At 52.1% G+C, this 13417-nt stretch overlaps 1 protein-coding gene across 1 annotated transcript; it reads left to right on the forward strand.

Annotated features, from left to right (window-relative positions):
• The first annotated feature begins 4881 nt into the window (after nucleotides 1–4881).
• RNF215 (ring finger protein 215) lies at nucleotides 4882–12376 on the forward strand. Its single transcript, XM_036276641.1, has 9 exons — nucleotides 4882–5269; nucleotides 5533–5676; nucleotides 6156–6227; nucleotides 6308–6393; nucleotides 6823–6979; nucleotides 10684–10803; nucleotides 10879–11022; nucleotides 11257–11359; nucleotides 11446–12376. The coding sequence occupies exons 1-9, from the start codon at nucleotides 4985–4987 to the stop codon at nucleotides 11466–11468; spliced, it is 1134 nt and encodes a 377-aa protein (XP_036132534.1). The 5' UTR covers nucleotides 4882–4984; the 3' UTR covers nucleotides 11469–12376.
• The last annotated feature ends 1041 nt before the right edge of the window (nucleotides 12377–13417 follow it).

Genomic DNA, 13417 nt, shown 5'->3' on the forward strand with positions numbered 1-13417 from the left:
GAGAGTTGGCTTGCGGTCCAGAGAGACCTGGGTTCGGTTCCTGCTAAGGGCACGTACCTAGGTTGCAGTTTGTCCCCGGCCCTGGTTAGTTGTGCAGGTGGCAGCCACTCAATGTGTCCCTTTCACGTCGCGCTCTCCCGCCCCCCCCCCCACTCTATCTGAACAAAAAATGGAAAAATGTCCTCCGGTCGCCCTGGCCGGTTTGGCTCAGCGGTTAGAGCGTCGGCCTGCGGTCCTGAGAGACCCGGGTTCGGTTCCCGCTAAGGGCGCGTACCTCGGTTGCAGTTTGTCCCCGGCCCTGGTCGGTTGTGCGGGTGGCAGCCACTCGATGTGTTCCTTTCACATCGATGTTTCTCTCTCTCTCTCTGTTCCTCTCTCTCCCTCCCACTCTACCTGAACAAAAAATGGAAAAATGTCCTCCGGTGAGGATAAAAAAATTAAAAAAAAAAAAAAAAATAGTCACAGGCCGTGGCTGAGTCACTCAATTGGTTGGAGCATCATCCCATGCTCCAAAAGGTTGGGGGTTTGATTCTGAATCAGGAAACATACTTAGGTTGCAGGTTCGTCCCCAGTTGGGATGCGTACTGGAGACAACTGATTCATGTTTTTCTCTTATCAATGTTTTTCTCTCTCTCTCTCCCTTCTTCTCGCTAAAACATATCCTTGGGTGAGAATTTAAAAAAAGGTCACGAGCTCTGGTTGGTGTGACTCAGTGGTCAGAGCGTTGGCCGGTGCACTGAAGGGTCACAAGTTCGATTCCTGGTTAAGGACGTGTACCTGGGTTACAGGTTCAAACCCCACCCTGGTTGAGGCATGTGCAGGAGGCAACCAAACATTGTGTCCCTCTCACATCAATGTTTCTCTCTCCCCCTCCACCTTCCTCTTTCCCTTCCACTCTCTCTCAAAAAAACAAACAAACAAAAAACACTGATGGAAAAAATATCCTATCCTTGAGTGAGGATTAACAACAACAACAACAACAAAAAAGTCATGGGGTTATAAGGTACAGCATAGAGAATATAGCCAATGTTTGGTGTCATCTGGTTACTAGACTTATCAGCGTGATCACTTTGTGAGGTATATAAATGTCTAATCACTATGTTGCACACCTGAAACTAATATAATATTGTATGTCAACTATAATTTGAAAATAAAATTTAAGAATATATAAATAGCCCTGGCCGTTTTGGCTCAGCGGTTGGAGCGTCGGCCTGCAGTCCTGAGAGACCCGGGTTCGGTTCCCGCTAAGGGCATGTACCTCGGTTGCAGTTTGTCCCCGGCCCTGGTTGGTCGTGCGGGTGGCAGCCACTCGATGTGTCTCTTCACATCGATGTTTCTCTCTCTCTCTCTCTTCCTCTCTCTCCCTCCCGCTCTATCTGAACAAAAAATGGAAAAATGTCCTCGGGTGAGGAAAAAAAAAAAAAAAATTAAAAAAAAAAAAAAGAATATATAAATAATTCCATGGTTATACACATAACTAATTTATTTATTTTTCTCTATTGCATGGTATTCTACACATGAAGATACCACAACTTATCTCTTCTAGTGATGGAGAACTGGGCTGTTTTTAGTTTTTATTACTTAAACAGGACTACTCTGCACATACCCAGGAAATGGTTCTCAGCGGCCTGCACATTAGAGTCACCTGGTATGCAAGTTTCTTTTTTTTATCATTTTCAGTAGCAAGTTCCTGCCTCCAGAAATAGCAATTCAATTGATTTAGAGTAGAGGTTGGGCAGCAGTATTTTGTGGAAAATTCTTAGATGATTCTAACGTTCAGTTTGTATTGAGAACCACTGTTCTAGAGGATATACCCAGGAGTGGGATCCCTGAGAATGTGCATCTTGTTTTATTTTCTTAAAATAGTTTCCAATGTGGCCCTGGCCAGTTTGGCTCAGCGGTTAGAGTGTCGGCCTGTGGTCCAGAAAGACCCGGGTTCGGTTTCTGCTAAGGGCACGGACCTCGGTTGCAGTTTGTCCCCGGTCCTGGTTGGTTGCACAGGTGGCAGCCACTTGATGTGTCCCTTTCACATCGATGTTTTTTTCTCTCTCTCTTCCTCTCTCTCCCTCCCACTCTATCTGAACAAAAAAAATGGAAAAAAGTGTCCTCAGGTGAGGATAAAAAAAAAAGTTTCCAATGTGGCTGTACAACCAAGCTGCACTCCTATCAGCAGTGTATAGAGTCCATTGCTCCACATCCCTAGCAACACTTGACAGTGTTACCAGAGAGAGGGTTACTGGCTAGATGGAGCAGGTCAGTGGAGCCAGTGATTTTAATTTTTATTTCCTTGACTAGGTTGAGCATCTTTTCATATTTATTGACCAATCTTGTTTCCTCCTTTGTCAAATGCCTATTTGTATCTAGTAGCCCATATAATGTATTCATATATTCTGCATATGAATCACTTGGTTGCAAATACCTTCTCCCACTATGTGGCTTTCCTTGTCACTTTTTTTATAATGTTTTCATTTACAGAGTTTAGCATTTTATTGGTCCATGAATTTTTTCAATCATTTCCTTTAAATCTGCTTTTCTGTATTAGGAAATATCTCTTGACTTTAGGTAATCAAGATATTCTCCTGTGTTTATTTCTAAAAAATGTGCAAAGTATATCTTTTCATCTTTAGGTCTTTAAATTTATTGATTGATTGATTGATTGGTTGGTTTTACTGATTTTAGAGAGAGAGGGGAAGGGAGAGGGAGAGAGAGATAGAAACATCGATGAGAGAGAACATCAATTGGCCGCCTCCTGCATGCCTGCTGGGGATTGGACCCAAACCTGGGTATGTGCCCTGACTGGGAATTGAATTGGTGAACCTTTGGTGCATGGGTCGACGCTCAATCACTGAGCCACTCTGGTTGGGCCATATTTAGGTCTTTAATCCACATGTACTTGATATCTTGTGTATGATGTGCAGTCTGGGTCCAATTTTATTTTTTTTATGATTAACCCATTTTCTTCGCACAATTTATCAAACAGTCCACCATACTTCCTCCTCTCTCTCTCCTCAACTGTGTTGCTTCCTCTGACATACCCATGTTTAGGTGTGTGGGTCCCGTTCCAGCTCCTGTTTGCTGCTCTCATTTGTTTGTCTTTGGGCTAATATCAGACTGTCTTATTCTCTCCGTTTTATTCTTCTTCTGGAGTATCTTGAAAAGTCAATGTTGGTGGTTATACCAGTGTTCACAGTAAAATTCTTTCAATTTTCTTGTATGTTTGATATTTTTCATAATAGAGTATTAAAGAAAAGAGTGCCGTGGCTCACCTGGCCATTACCCTTTATCACAGTGCAATTTTTAGTTTTTATTTTTATTTTAAACTTATCTTTATTGTTCGGTGTTTTACAAATGTTTCTCCTTTTCCCCCTATTGAACCCCTCCTGCCCACTCCTGCCTGCCTCCTGCCTTTCCTCACACTATTGTCTGTGTCCATTGGTTATGCATATATGCATATAAGTACTTTGGTTTATTTCTTCCCATCTCCCCTTTCCCCTCCCCTTTGAGGATTTGTCACTCTAACAACCAATGTGTACTTCTTAATCCCTTCACCTTTATCACCCATTCCCCCAATGCCCCTCCCATCTGGCAACCAACAAAATGTTCTGAGTCTGTTTCTGTTCTGCTTGTTCATTTTGTTGGTAGATTCAATTGTCAATAGGTATCTACTTATTGCCATTTTATTGTTCATATTTTTTATCTTCTTTTTCTTCAAGAAGACCCTCCAACATTCATATAATACTGGTTCGGTGGTGATGAACTCCTTTAGCTTTTGCTTGTCTGGGAAACTCTTTATATGTCCGTTGATTCTAAATGATAACTCTGCAGGATAGAATACTCTTGGTTGTAGGTTCTTGCTTTTCATCACTTTGAATATTTCTTGCCACTCCCTTCTGGCCTGCAAAGTTTCTTTTGAGAAATCAGCTGACAGTCTTATGGGAGCTCCCTTGTAGGTAACTAACTGCTTTTCTCTTGCTGCTTTTAAGATTCTTTGTCTTCAACCTTTTGCATTTTGATTATCATGTGTCTTAGTGTGGGCCTCTTGGGGTTCATCTTGTTTGGGACTCTCTGTGCTTCCTGGACTTGTATGTCTGTTTCCTTCAACAAGTTATCACACTGCAATTTATAAAAGGCTTTCAGACTGAATCAGCTCTCAGGAGTAGCAACCCTTGGAGAAAAGAACAAGTTTTACCACTGTAGGTGGAACTTTCACATTCCAGTAGGCATCAGAAATTACTCGTTGGGGGAGAGATAGTGCAGGTCTTTTGTCATGCCCATTTCATAGTCCAGGAAAGTGTCTTCCCTGAGGACCCAGACTCTCTGCCCCACTGAGGAGCTGTGTCCGGGCTGCTCTGTCTAGTCAAGCATCCTTAGTCCCTCTCTCTGCCACTCTAAGATGCTTGCCTCAATCTCCCCTGCCTGCCTCCCATGCCAATCTCTGGTTCTCTGATTCCTGGAGTTTGGTCTGGGGGAGAAATAGAGGCCCAAGGAAGATGGGGTTGTGATTTGGCCTAGACTACACAGTGGGACCATCAGGCCACTCCAGCCTCCAGCCCTCCTTCCTGTCGTTCTCCAGCCTTGATCGTGTCTCCGCTCCCCCCACCCCTAACACACAAGTCGCCCCTTCCAACTGTCTCTCTTGCTCTTAGCTGTCCTGTCTTAGCTTCTTGACAATTCAACAGGCTGTGAGCACCTCCTCTCCAGACTTCCCGCTTGTGACCTGGGCTCCGTTTTGCTCCAGTCTCCCGCGCCACCTGCTTCTGAGTTCTCCGCAGCCACCAGGGGGCGCGCGCCGCTTGGACTGGGCACCCAAGCCTCCGAGAGCCCACCCCTTTCCCTGCGCCCCGCCCCGTCCGGCCACAGCCCCGCCCCGCTCCCGGCGCCCCGCCCCGACTGCGGCCTCGCTTGCTCAGCTGCCCGGGCTCCCGGGCTCCCGGGCTCCCGGGACCCCCGGTGCCTCTGTTTCATCTGTTTGCTGGGCCCGACCATGGGCCCCCCCGCCTGCCCCACGCTGAGGTCGCCGCCGCCACCTCCTCCTCCGCCTCCGTCACCGCTGTTACTGCTGCTGCCCCTGCTGCCGCTCTGGCTGGGCCTGGCAGGGCCCGGGGCCGCGGCGGACGGCAGCGAACCGGCGACCCGGGCGGGGCGGGGAGGGGCCCGCGCCGTGCGGGTGGACGTGAGGCTGCCGCAGCAGGACGCTCTGGTCCTGGAGGGCGTCAGGATCGGCCCCGAGGCCGAGCCGGCGCCCCCGCTGGGCGGCCGTCTGCTGCTGGTGAGAGCCGCCGAGCCATCTGACCCCAGCCGCAACGTAGACCCCGCACCCTGATCCGGCCTTCATCCTGGACCGAGTCCTGGCAGCTCAGCGCCCCCTCCCCTCCCCAGACTGCCCAGGCCCCCAGCATTCCGGCTTCCAAAACCTAAGATTCAGATGCCTTCCCCTCCAAACTCATCCCCAAACCCTGGCCTTGCATCCCCTGTGTGCCTGATCCTCTTAACTTCCTTTCTTCTCTCTGCCCATGGCTCCTTGCCCCACAGATGGACATCGTGGATGCTGAGAAGGAGGTGCCGGTAGAAGGCTGGATTGCAGTGGCATACGTGGGCAAGGAGCAGGCGGCCCAGTTCCACCAGGAGAGCCAGAGCAGTGGCCCACAGGCCTATCCCAAGGCCCTGGTCCAGCAGGTGCAGGGGATGTATGTGGGGAAGGGGGCTCCAGGAGGGGCTTTCAAGGCATTTGCTAGAGCCAGACTACCAAGTGGAACCCCAAGGAGCTTCCAGAATACCCCTAGGTCTGGGTGGGACAAGGGATCCCAGTTTGGAAAATCGAACCAGTATGGTGTGAAACAGGTGGGGGGAGGCCAGAGAGAGTCAGGAAGCTCCACCAGGCTTTGAGAATCTCCAATGGGGAGTTCCTGATGGAGGTTGATGGCAGGCCTGCCCTGCTAGGACAGTTAAAGGCACAGCATTGTTTGGCTCTCACAGAGCATCTGGGGGGAAAGCAGGAGGAACATGGGTTTCTGCCCTTGACCTCAAGGACCTAATAGCCAGTCTCTCCCGAGGAAAGGATCATTGCCCTGCCAGGAGCTAAGAATAACTGTGGCGACAGGTGTGTGGGCAGGGTGTGGATAGGGTGTGTGCTAGCTTCTGTCTCCATCCTGCAGATGCGGAGGGCACTCTTCCTGGGAGCCTCTGCCCTGCTCCTTCTCATCTTGAACCACAACGTGGTCCGAGAGGTAAACTGGATGAGGCTTTGGGGTCACACAGGCTGGGGAATTGGGGACCAAGGCCAGCTGACCTCCCTGTTTTCCTACAGCTAGACATATCCCAGCTTCTGCTCAGGCCGGTGATCGTCCTCCATTATTCTTCCAATGTCACCAAGCTGTTGGAGGCACTGCTGCAGTGAGTTGGGGTTTGAGCTCCAAAGGATTGGGCCTGGGAGCCTAGGTGTTGAGGATCTCTGGTTTCACCATGGGCTCAGGGGTCTTGGGACTAGGGCCTGTCCTTTTATCCTTAAGACTGATCTGAAAAATGGGTAAGGAGACGAGAAGGAGGTGCCAGGGCCTAGAGTGAAGAGGTGGCCCTGTGGGCAGAGGGGATTGGCACTAGCAAGGAGGAAACCAGGTTTCTGATTGACAGGCTCTTTCCTGGGCTTGTGGGCCTTGCTGGCCTGCCTGGTATGAGAACTAGAAAAACCTATAACTGGAAAAGGCCTAGGGGCCAAAGCAGAAGGGCTGTGGAATGATACTTGGTTGGGGTGGGGGTGAGGGGGTTTGGGCCTTGCTTTTCAAAAGTCCTTCCATCTGGCTCCTCGGTGGCTTTCCCTCCCAGGAGAACCCAAGCCACAGCTGAGATCACCAGTGGAGAGTCCCTGTCAGCCAACATTGAGTGGAAGCTGACCCTGTGGACCACTTGTGGCCTCTCCAAGGATGGCTATGGAGGATGGCAGGACTTGGTGTGCCTGGGAGGCAGTCGGGCCCAGGAGCAGGTGGGTGCTGGGAAGAGGAGGCTTGGGTGGGACCACACACATGTCTTGTCTCAAACCTATGGCCTCTCCCTGCCTGGGTGGCAAAGACTGCCGCTTCCACCTCTCAGGGCTATTGTGAGTATTCAGTAACATGGTGAGTACTCAGTGTGGCACCTGACCCGGGGTCATGCACAATCAATGACAGCTGCTGTTGTCATGTCATTCTTCCACTGAGGAACCTTCTTTGGCTCCCCATTGCCTACAGAATAAAATGCAACATCCTTAGCCTGGCTTTCACAGCTCTCCTGATTGTTCACTTATTTTTCCCTAGTCTTCTCACACTCCACACCTTGTGCCATTTACTGGCCTTCGCACACACCCTGGTCTGCCACTAAATCTTGTCCGTGCTTGGCTGCAGGCATGGACACCCTTTTTCTCTGTCTCCGTATGTCTCAGTCCAGCCAGAGCCCTCATTGCTCATCCTGCTTGCCTTCTTTGGAAAGCCTCCCTAAGACCCTCAGCTCCCAGTCCCTCTCTCCCTCTTCTAAATCACAGTATTCTTTGTGAGGCCCTTCATGGGGCTCTTAGGACAGTCCATCCCGTGTGTGTTGGAGAGCATGACTTTGTCTTGAAGGCTGGAGCTATGTCTTATTTTCTCTGGATTTCCCAGTGCTCGGCATCGAGAGGATTCAAAGGTATTCTGTCTGCAAGCATTTCTCAAGTTCCTACTCTGTGTAGTCCTGTGGGATGCAGCAAGTGTCTGAGGAATGAGCTGTGAGAGGTAGCTTCAAGTCAGGCAGACTGAGGTTCAATTCCTGCCTCTGAAATCTTAGCTGAGTGATCTCAGGTTGAGTGTTTAACCTCTCTGGTCTCATGTTTCTCATTTGTGAACAAGGACAGCATATGGCCACAGGATTGTCAGGGAATTGTGTACATAAAGCTCACAGTGAGCACTGAGCAAATGGGCAGCTGCTGTTACTCTATCTTTGTTATAAGGGCTTAAATAAATAATCAGTCACCAAATAACTTTTGAGATCCTAGGGCACTTGGGGCTCTATGAGAAGGGCTGTGGAGAGTACAAAAGGCTGTAAGACCCAGGCCCTGCTCTCGAAGGGCTCAAAGACAAGCAGGGAAGAGGAACTCTTACCCGAAGGCAGCCTTGGCAGCCCAGACAACATTGATTAATTCATGTCTGAGCAGCACGAAGAAACATACTTCGGTGGAAGAAGCAGGCACTGATGCTGGAGGAATGGAAGGGCTTTCTGAGAGAGAAGGGAGCCCCACTGTATTTCCCCCGGAGGCCAGCCTACACAGACTTCTGGGTGGGCAGACATTTGGTAAGGGGCGTCAGATGAGAGGCTAGGAAGAAGTCTGGGCACAAAAGCTAGAGACAGGAGAGGAGCACTGGGAGTGGGCCCAGAGGCCCGGAGGTGGAAATAACAGTCTGCAGGTCGGTCTGGCTGGCTGAGGGCAACGCTGAGCAGTCCTACTGCTAGCAGGAATGGGCCATGCAAGTGTTGGGTGGCCATCGTAGCCGAGGTGTCTGAAGGCTGCTGGGGCCAGCTCTCAGCTCCAGCCCCGGGGAATCAGCTGCAGCACCGGTGTATCAGAAAGGTCTGATGGACAAGTCCCAACCCTGCCTTCCCTCTTCACCTGGAGGTTCCCAAGATGCGCTGAGCCTGGCCAGTCACGCCTTCGGCCCACCTAGTACTTGCTGGTCGCTTCAAATCATGGAGCTCCAGGTTCTGCTCTGAGAGCTTACACTATATTGGCCACTTAGTGAGCCCGGCCAAGTGTCAGCCTAGCTCAGCATGGCAGCTCCAGTCCTGGCTCACAGGGCCCCATATGGAGAGGGGATAGGCCAGAGACACTGTTCCTGTGATGGGGCAAGCACTGAGCTGGTGGTGGGCATGGGCCCTCTGGGGCATAGTGAAGGGACCTGAGCTTAGCTTAGGCATGTGGGGAAAGCTTCCTGGAGTGGGTGCCACCACCCTACCACAAATGAAGGGATGGCGGGGACACACAAACTGGGGGGAAGAGAGTAGGACAGACAGGAAAGCTGGGACTCACAGATGCCTCTTGGCACTGGCCCCCAGAATGCCTCTGCCTGAGCGAAAGCAATGTCTTATGTCAGTAGTAGCACTTAACATTGTCCAGAGTGGTGGCTTCTTTTTATTTTTTTTAATCCTCACCCGAGGATATTTTTGATTTTCAGATAGAGTGGGAGGGAGGGAGGGAGAGAGAAGAGAGAGAGAGACACTGATGTGAGAGGAACACATCAATTGGCTGCCTCCCTCCCACACGACCCCAACCAGGGCCGGGATCAAACCCCAACCAAGGTACATGCCCTTGACCGGAATCAAAATCACAGCTCTTTGGTCCATGGGCCAGCGCTCTAACTGCTAGGCCAAACTGGCCAGGGCAAGAGTGGTGGTTTCTTTTAACAAATGATTTCTTAGCCCCTCCCTCCCCATACAATGGTAGTTGAACTTCAGCATTGACTGGAGAAGAATATAATGGCAGTAAGCTACTAAGAATGCAGACAGTTTTTAAGTGAATGTGTTCATTATTAGTCATAACACCCACAGTCCATGTGAAACAGTGGGCCCATGCGGGTGAGGTGTGCCGGTGTGGGGAGCAGGCTGGGCTTTGCTTACAATGCCATGTCATTTCCTGAGCCAGCTGTTCAGTAGTCAAAGCCTGGCTGCCACATTGTATGTGGAGGGAGTTAAGTCAAGGAGTTAAGTTCCCACAGGAACTCTGGGTCCCCCTACCCCAGGAACCTCTCAAAGACTAAGTGAGGCACGTCTGACAGGGTTTCCTCCCTCCAACAGGACCACGGAGGACTGCAGCAAGGAAACACAGGTTTAGATAGAGTAGGTATGAGGAGGGCTGGGCAGGGGAGGCAAGGGGGAGCACTTGCCCAGCCCTGGTAGTCGGGGAGAGCTTCCAGAGCGAGGAGCGTCCAAAGACACTAGCCAACAGAAGGGGCAAGGAAGAAGGTAGTTCCCAAGAGGGGAACAGTGTATGGAAAGGCACAGACAATAGAGGGAGCAAGAGACACAGAGGAGGGAGGGGGTGGAAGATTGAGGGCCTTGAGGGCAGGCGGAAGGGGTTTGGATTTTCTCCTGAAGGCAGGGAGGGCACGGGGGAAGGAATCAAGGAGGGATGCTGTGTGATCAGGTCTGCAGATGACGTCCCTGTGGCTGTGGTGGGAAGTGGGTGGGTGAGGCTGGAACAGGGGGGCCCAAAAGGGAGAGGAGCGGGCTGGAGAGGAGGGATATGAGACCCCTAGGAGAGCGAGGCAATAGTCCCTGGGGACTGGGGACCTCTCAGGGCGTGTGAATGCTCAGCCTGGATGGAGGTGGGTGGGTGATGGTGGCTAGAAAGCAGACCAGAAGTGCAGGTTAGGGATGGAATGGGAAGGTAACAAGGTTCTGGGCTGGGGAGTCTGTGAGGCTGCAGGATAGACACTTCCATGAGTGTTGCAACAACGGGCTTGCTGCTTAGGAGAGGCCCGGGCTAGGGTAGATGTGGGTCCCCTCACTGTGTAGGATGGAGCATAGACAGCTGGGCAGACCCTGGGGTGGAAGCTTCAGGAGAAGCCAGGAGCCTGGTGCTGAGAGACACAGTGCTGATGGACTTCACCTATCTCGTCAGGGTGGATTTACAGGGAAGAGGGTGGTGTGGTCCCAGCATCCATGACACCCCGCTCCCCTTCCCAGAAGCCCCTGCAGCAGCTGTGGAATGCCATCCTGCTGGTGGCCATGCTCCTGTGCACAGGCCTCGTGGTCCAAGCCCAGCGGCAGGCATCACGGCAGAGCCAGCGGGAACCTGGAGGCCAGGTGGGAGCCGACCCAAGGGAGTCCCGGTGCCTCAGCCCTCAGCCCTGCCTAACTATGCATGCCCATCTCCCACAGGTGGACCTGCTCAAGCGCCGCGTGGTGAGAAGACTGGCATCCCTCAAGACTCGGCGCTGCCGGTTGGGCAGGGCGGCACAGGGGCCCCCAGAGCCTGGTGCTGAGACCTGCGCCGTGTGTTTGGACTACTTCTGCAACAAGCAGGTTAGTACCCTAGGCAGAGGCCAGCCACTGGCCAAGCTGTGATGTCCCCCACCCTACTCCTAAGACCTCAGAACCACTCAACCAGCACTACAGAAAACAGAATAGGGGTGGGGGGGGCAGGCGGCGGCAGGCCACAAGGGTTTCAGTTCCCCAGCTCAGATGAGGACACGGGGCCAGGCACCCTTACATGGAGGCCTGCAACTGTAGCCTGAGTTCTTCCTCTCCTCCCCACAGTGGCTCCGGGTGCTTCCCTGTAAGCATGAGTTTCACCGAGACTGTGTGGACCCCTGGTTGATGCTCCAGCAGACCTGCCCACTGTGCAAATTCAACGTCCTGGGTGAGCATCGGGGGTGCAGGGGCCTTTGGCTGGCTCCACCTAGTCCCCACCTGACGCCTCCCTGTTCTTTTTCCTCCTCCCTGCAGGGAACCGCTACTCAGATGATTAGCTGCACCAGCTGGGTCTTTGCACATCGAGATGAGACCCCTCCTGTCTGCAGTCTGGCCCTCATCCTGAGCTCTTGGAACAGGACAGCGGGATGGTCAGGACAGAAAACTCTTTGGGTGGAAGGATAGGGGCCTCCTCTGCTGAGGAGCAAGGCACCCCACCACATCCACTCTGGGAAGGAGGGGGTCACAGTCCGCAGGTCAAGGATGCAGGGCCCAGACCTGCTGGGAAGTGAGGAAGAGAGACCCCTTTGGGGCCCTTTTGTATAATCCTGGGGTGTCTGTGTCTGCCTTCCTTGCAGGCAGCTCCCAGGACCATGGGCAAGGGCCTGGGGAAAGAGGGTAGGGGCAGTGCAGCTGTTCCCAGGGCTCTGGGAGCTCTCTGGCCTGCCTGTCAGGACACCCAGGGGCTGAGGCTGCAGTGGCCAGTTTTGTGATTATTTATTGGGGGGTGGGTTAGGGGAGGAACCGTCTGGCATCGGGGGCACCCTGGCCTGACCATCTTTCAGAACACATCATGGTCAAGGCTGGGAGATTAAACCCAGAGGCCTACTACCCTCAGTCCTTGGGCACTAGGAGCCACAGGGTCCCACTGCCTGTCCCACTGGGCTCCCTTTCTGGCCTGATTGATACCAGAGGCCTTAGAAACCATCCAGCCCTGTGCTTCTCAGTGGGACTACGGGTCACTGACCAGGATACTGGAAGCCACAGGATAATGTGGTGCATCTTCTAGGGACATCCATTTTTTTTTAAAAGAAGATTTGGGGTAGGGGAGGTTTAATATTAAAATAAACATGGATATATTTTAACATAAGAAATAAAATTTGAGTGGGTGTTTTAAGATAATAAAAGCAAATCACCCTGGGCTCTACTGCCTATGGGAGGTAGATTATAAGACAGCCCCCATGAACATGCCTTGTATAACCCTGAAACTGACTCTAATGGATTTGACTCCCTGATTAGGTTATGTTACATGGCACAGTGGGCCTTGAGAGGGAACATATCCAAGTGGGTCTGACCTAACCACATGAGAAATTCTTTGTTGCGAACTTGAAGATGGAGGGGGCCACGTGGCAGGGAAGGCAGACAGCCTCTGAGAGCTGAGCAGCCCCAGCTGACGGCAGCTAGCAAGGAAACAGACCTCAGTCGTACAGCTGCAAGATCAGAATTCTGCCCAGGACCAGAATGAACCTGGATGCTTCCCCAGAGCTATCAGAGTGGAATGCAACCTGGCAGATACTTTGAGTTCAGCCTTCTAAGACCCTGGGCAAATTCCAGCCACACCGGGCCTAGACTCCTGAACTACAGAACTATGAGTTAATAAATGGATGGCCTCCTGCCTCAGGGCCAGGGCACCCCAGCCTCCCTCAGGAACCACTGGGCTCCACAGAAGCAAGAATTGGACAGACCTTGGCCAGGCCAGTTCAGCTACACACATGGCTCCTCTTGACCTTTCTCTGTAAACTGAGGTGCTCTACTTGCTGGCCTCCTCACTAGGGGAAAATGTCAGAGAAAGCTGGGAGTGCCCACCCTGAGGCGGCCTCAGCAAGGTCTTTGAGCCTGCCCCTCACAGACGAGGTGACTCACGGCAGGCTGGAGGCCTCATGAGAAAACTGGACTGCGATGAGCCTGGTGTGGCTGGTGGCATCAGTGCCGGGCCCCGAGGGTTAGGTCTGGGAAACCACGGCTGGCTGGGGTGTCCCAATCTCAGGTTGAGTGAGGCCTTGCCCTGTTTTCAGTAGCCTCCTGGGGATCCAACCTCCTGGATCTAGAGAAACCCTTTTCGACTTACATTTCCTGAAGGAATCCTCAGAGAAAGAAGGGCTGACTTGCTTCGGTCCTTAATGCCCCATCCCCAGGTTCAAAGCCAGGATGGGAGGCCCCAAGTTCAGACTTGGGGTTAGAGAAGGCATCATTGCCCTCTGCCAATAGTCCAGAACAGGGACCCCAG

The sequence above is a fragment of the Molossus molossus genome, unplaced genomic scaffold (genome assembly GCF_014108415.1).
Source record: "Molossus molossus isolate mMolMol1 unplaced genomic scaffold, mMolMol1.p scaffold_m16_p_22, whole genome shotgun sequence".
In the NCBI taxonomy this organism is placed as follows: Eukaryota; Metazoa; Chordata; class Mammalia; order Chiroptera; family Molossidae; genus Molossus; species Molossus molossus.

What these genes read in the sequence shown, in the direction of transcription:
- RNF215 (XM_036276641.1), top strand. Translation starts at nt 4,985, where the DNA reads ATGGGCCCCCCCGCCTGCCCCACGCTGAGGTCGCCGCCGCCACCTCCT. An exon ending in AGCGGGAACCTGGAGGCCAG is followed by an intron (nt 10,804 to 10,878) that starts GTGGGAGCCGAC and finishes CATCTCCCACAG; the next exon opens with GTGGACCTGCTCAAGCGCCG. An exon ending in ACTACTTCTGCAACAAGCAG is followed by an intron (nt 11,023 to 11,256) that starts GTTAGTACCCTA and finishes TCCTCCCCACAG; the next exon opens with TGGCTCCGGGTGCTTCCCTG.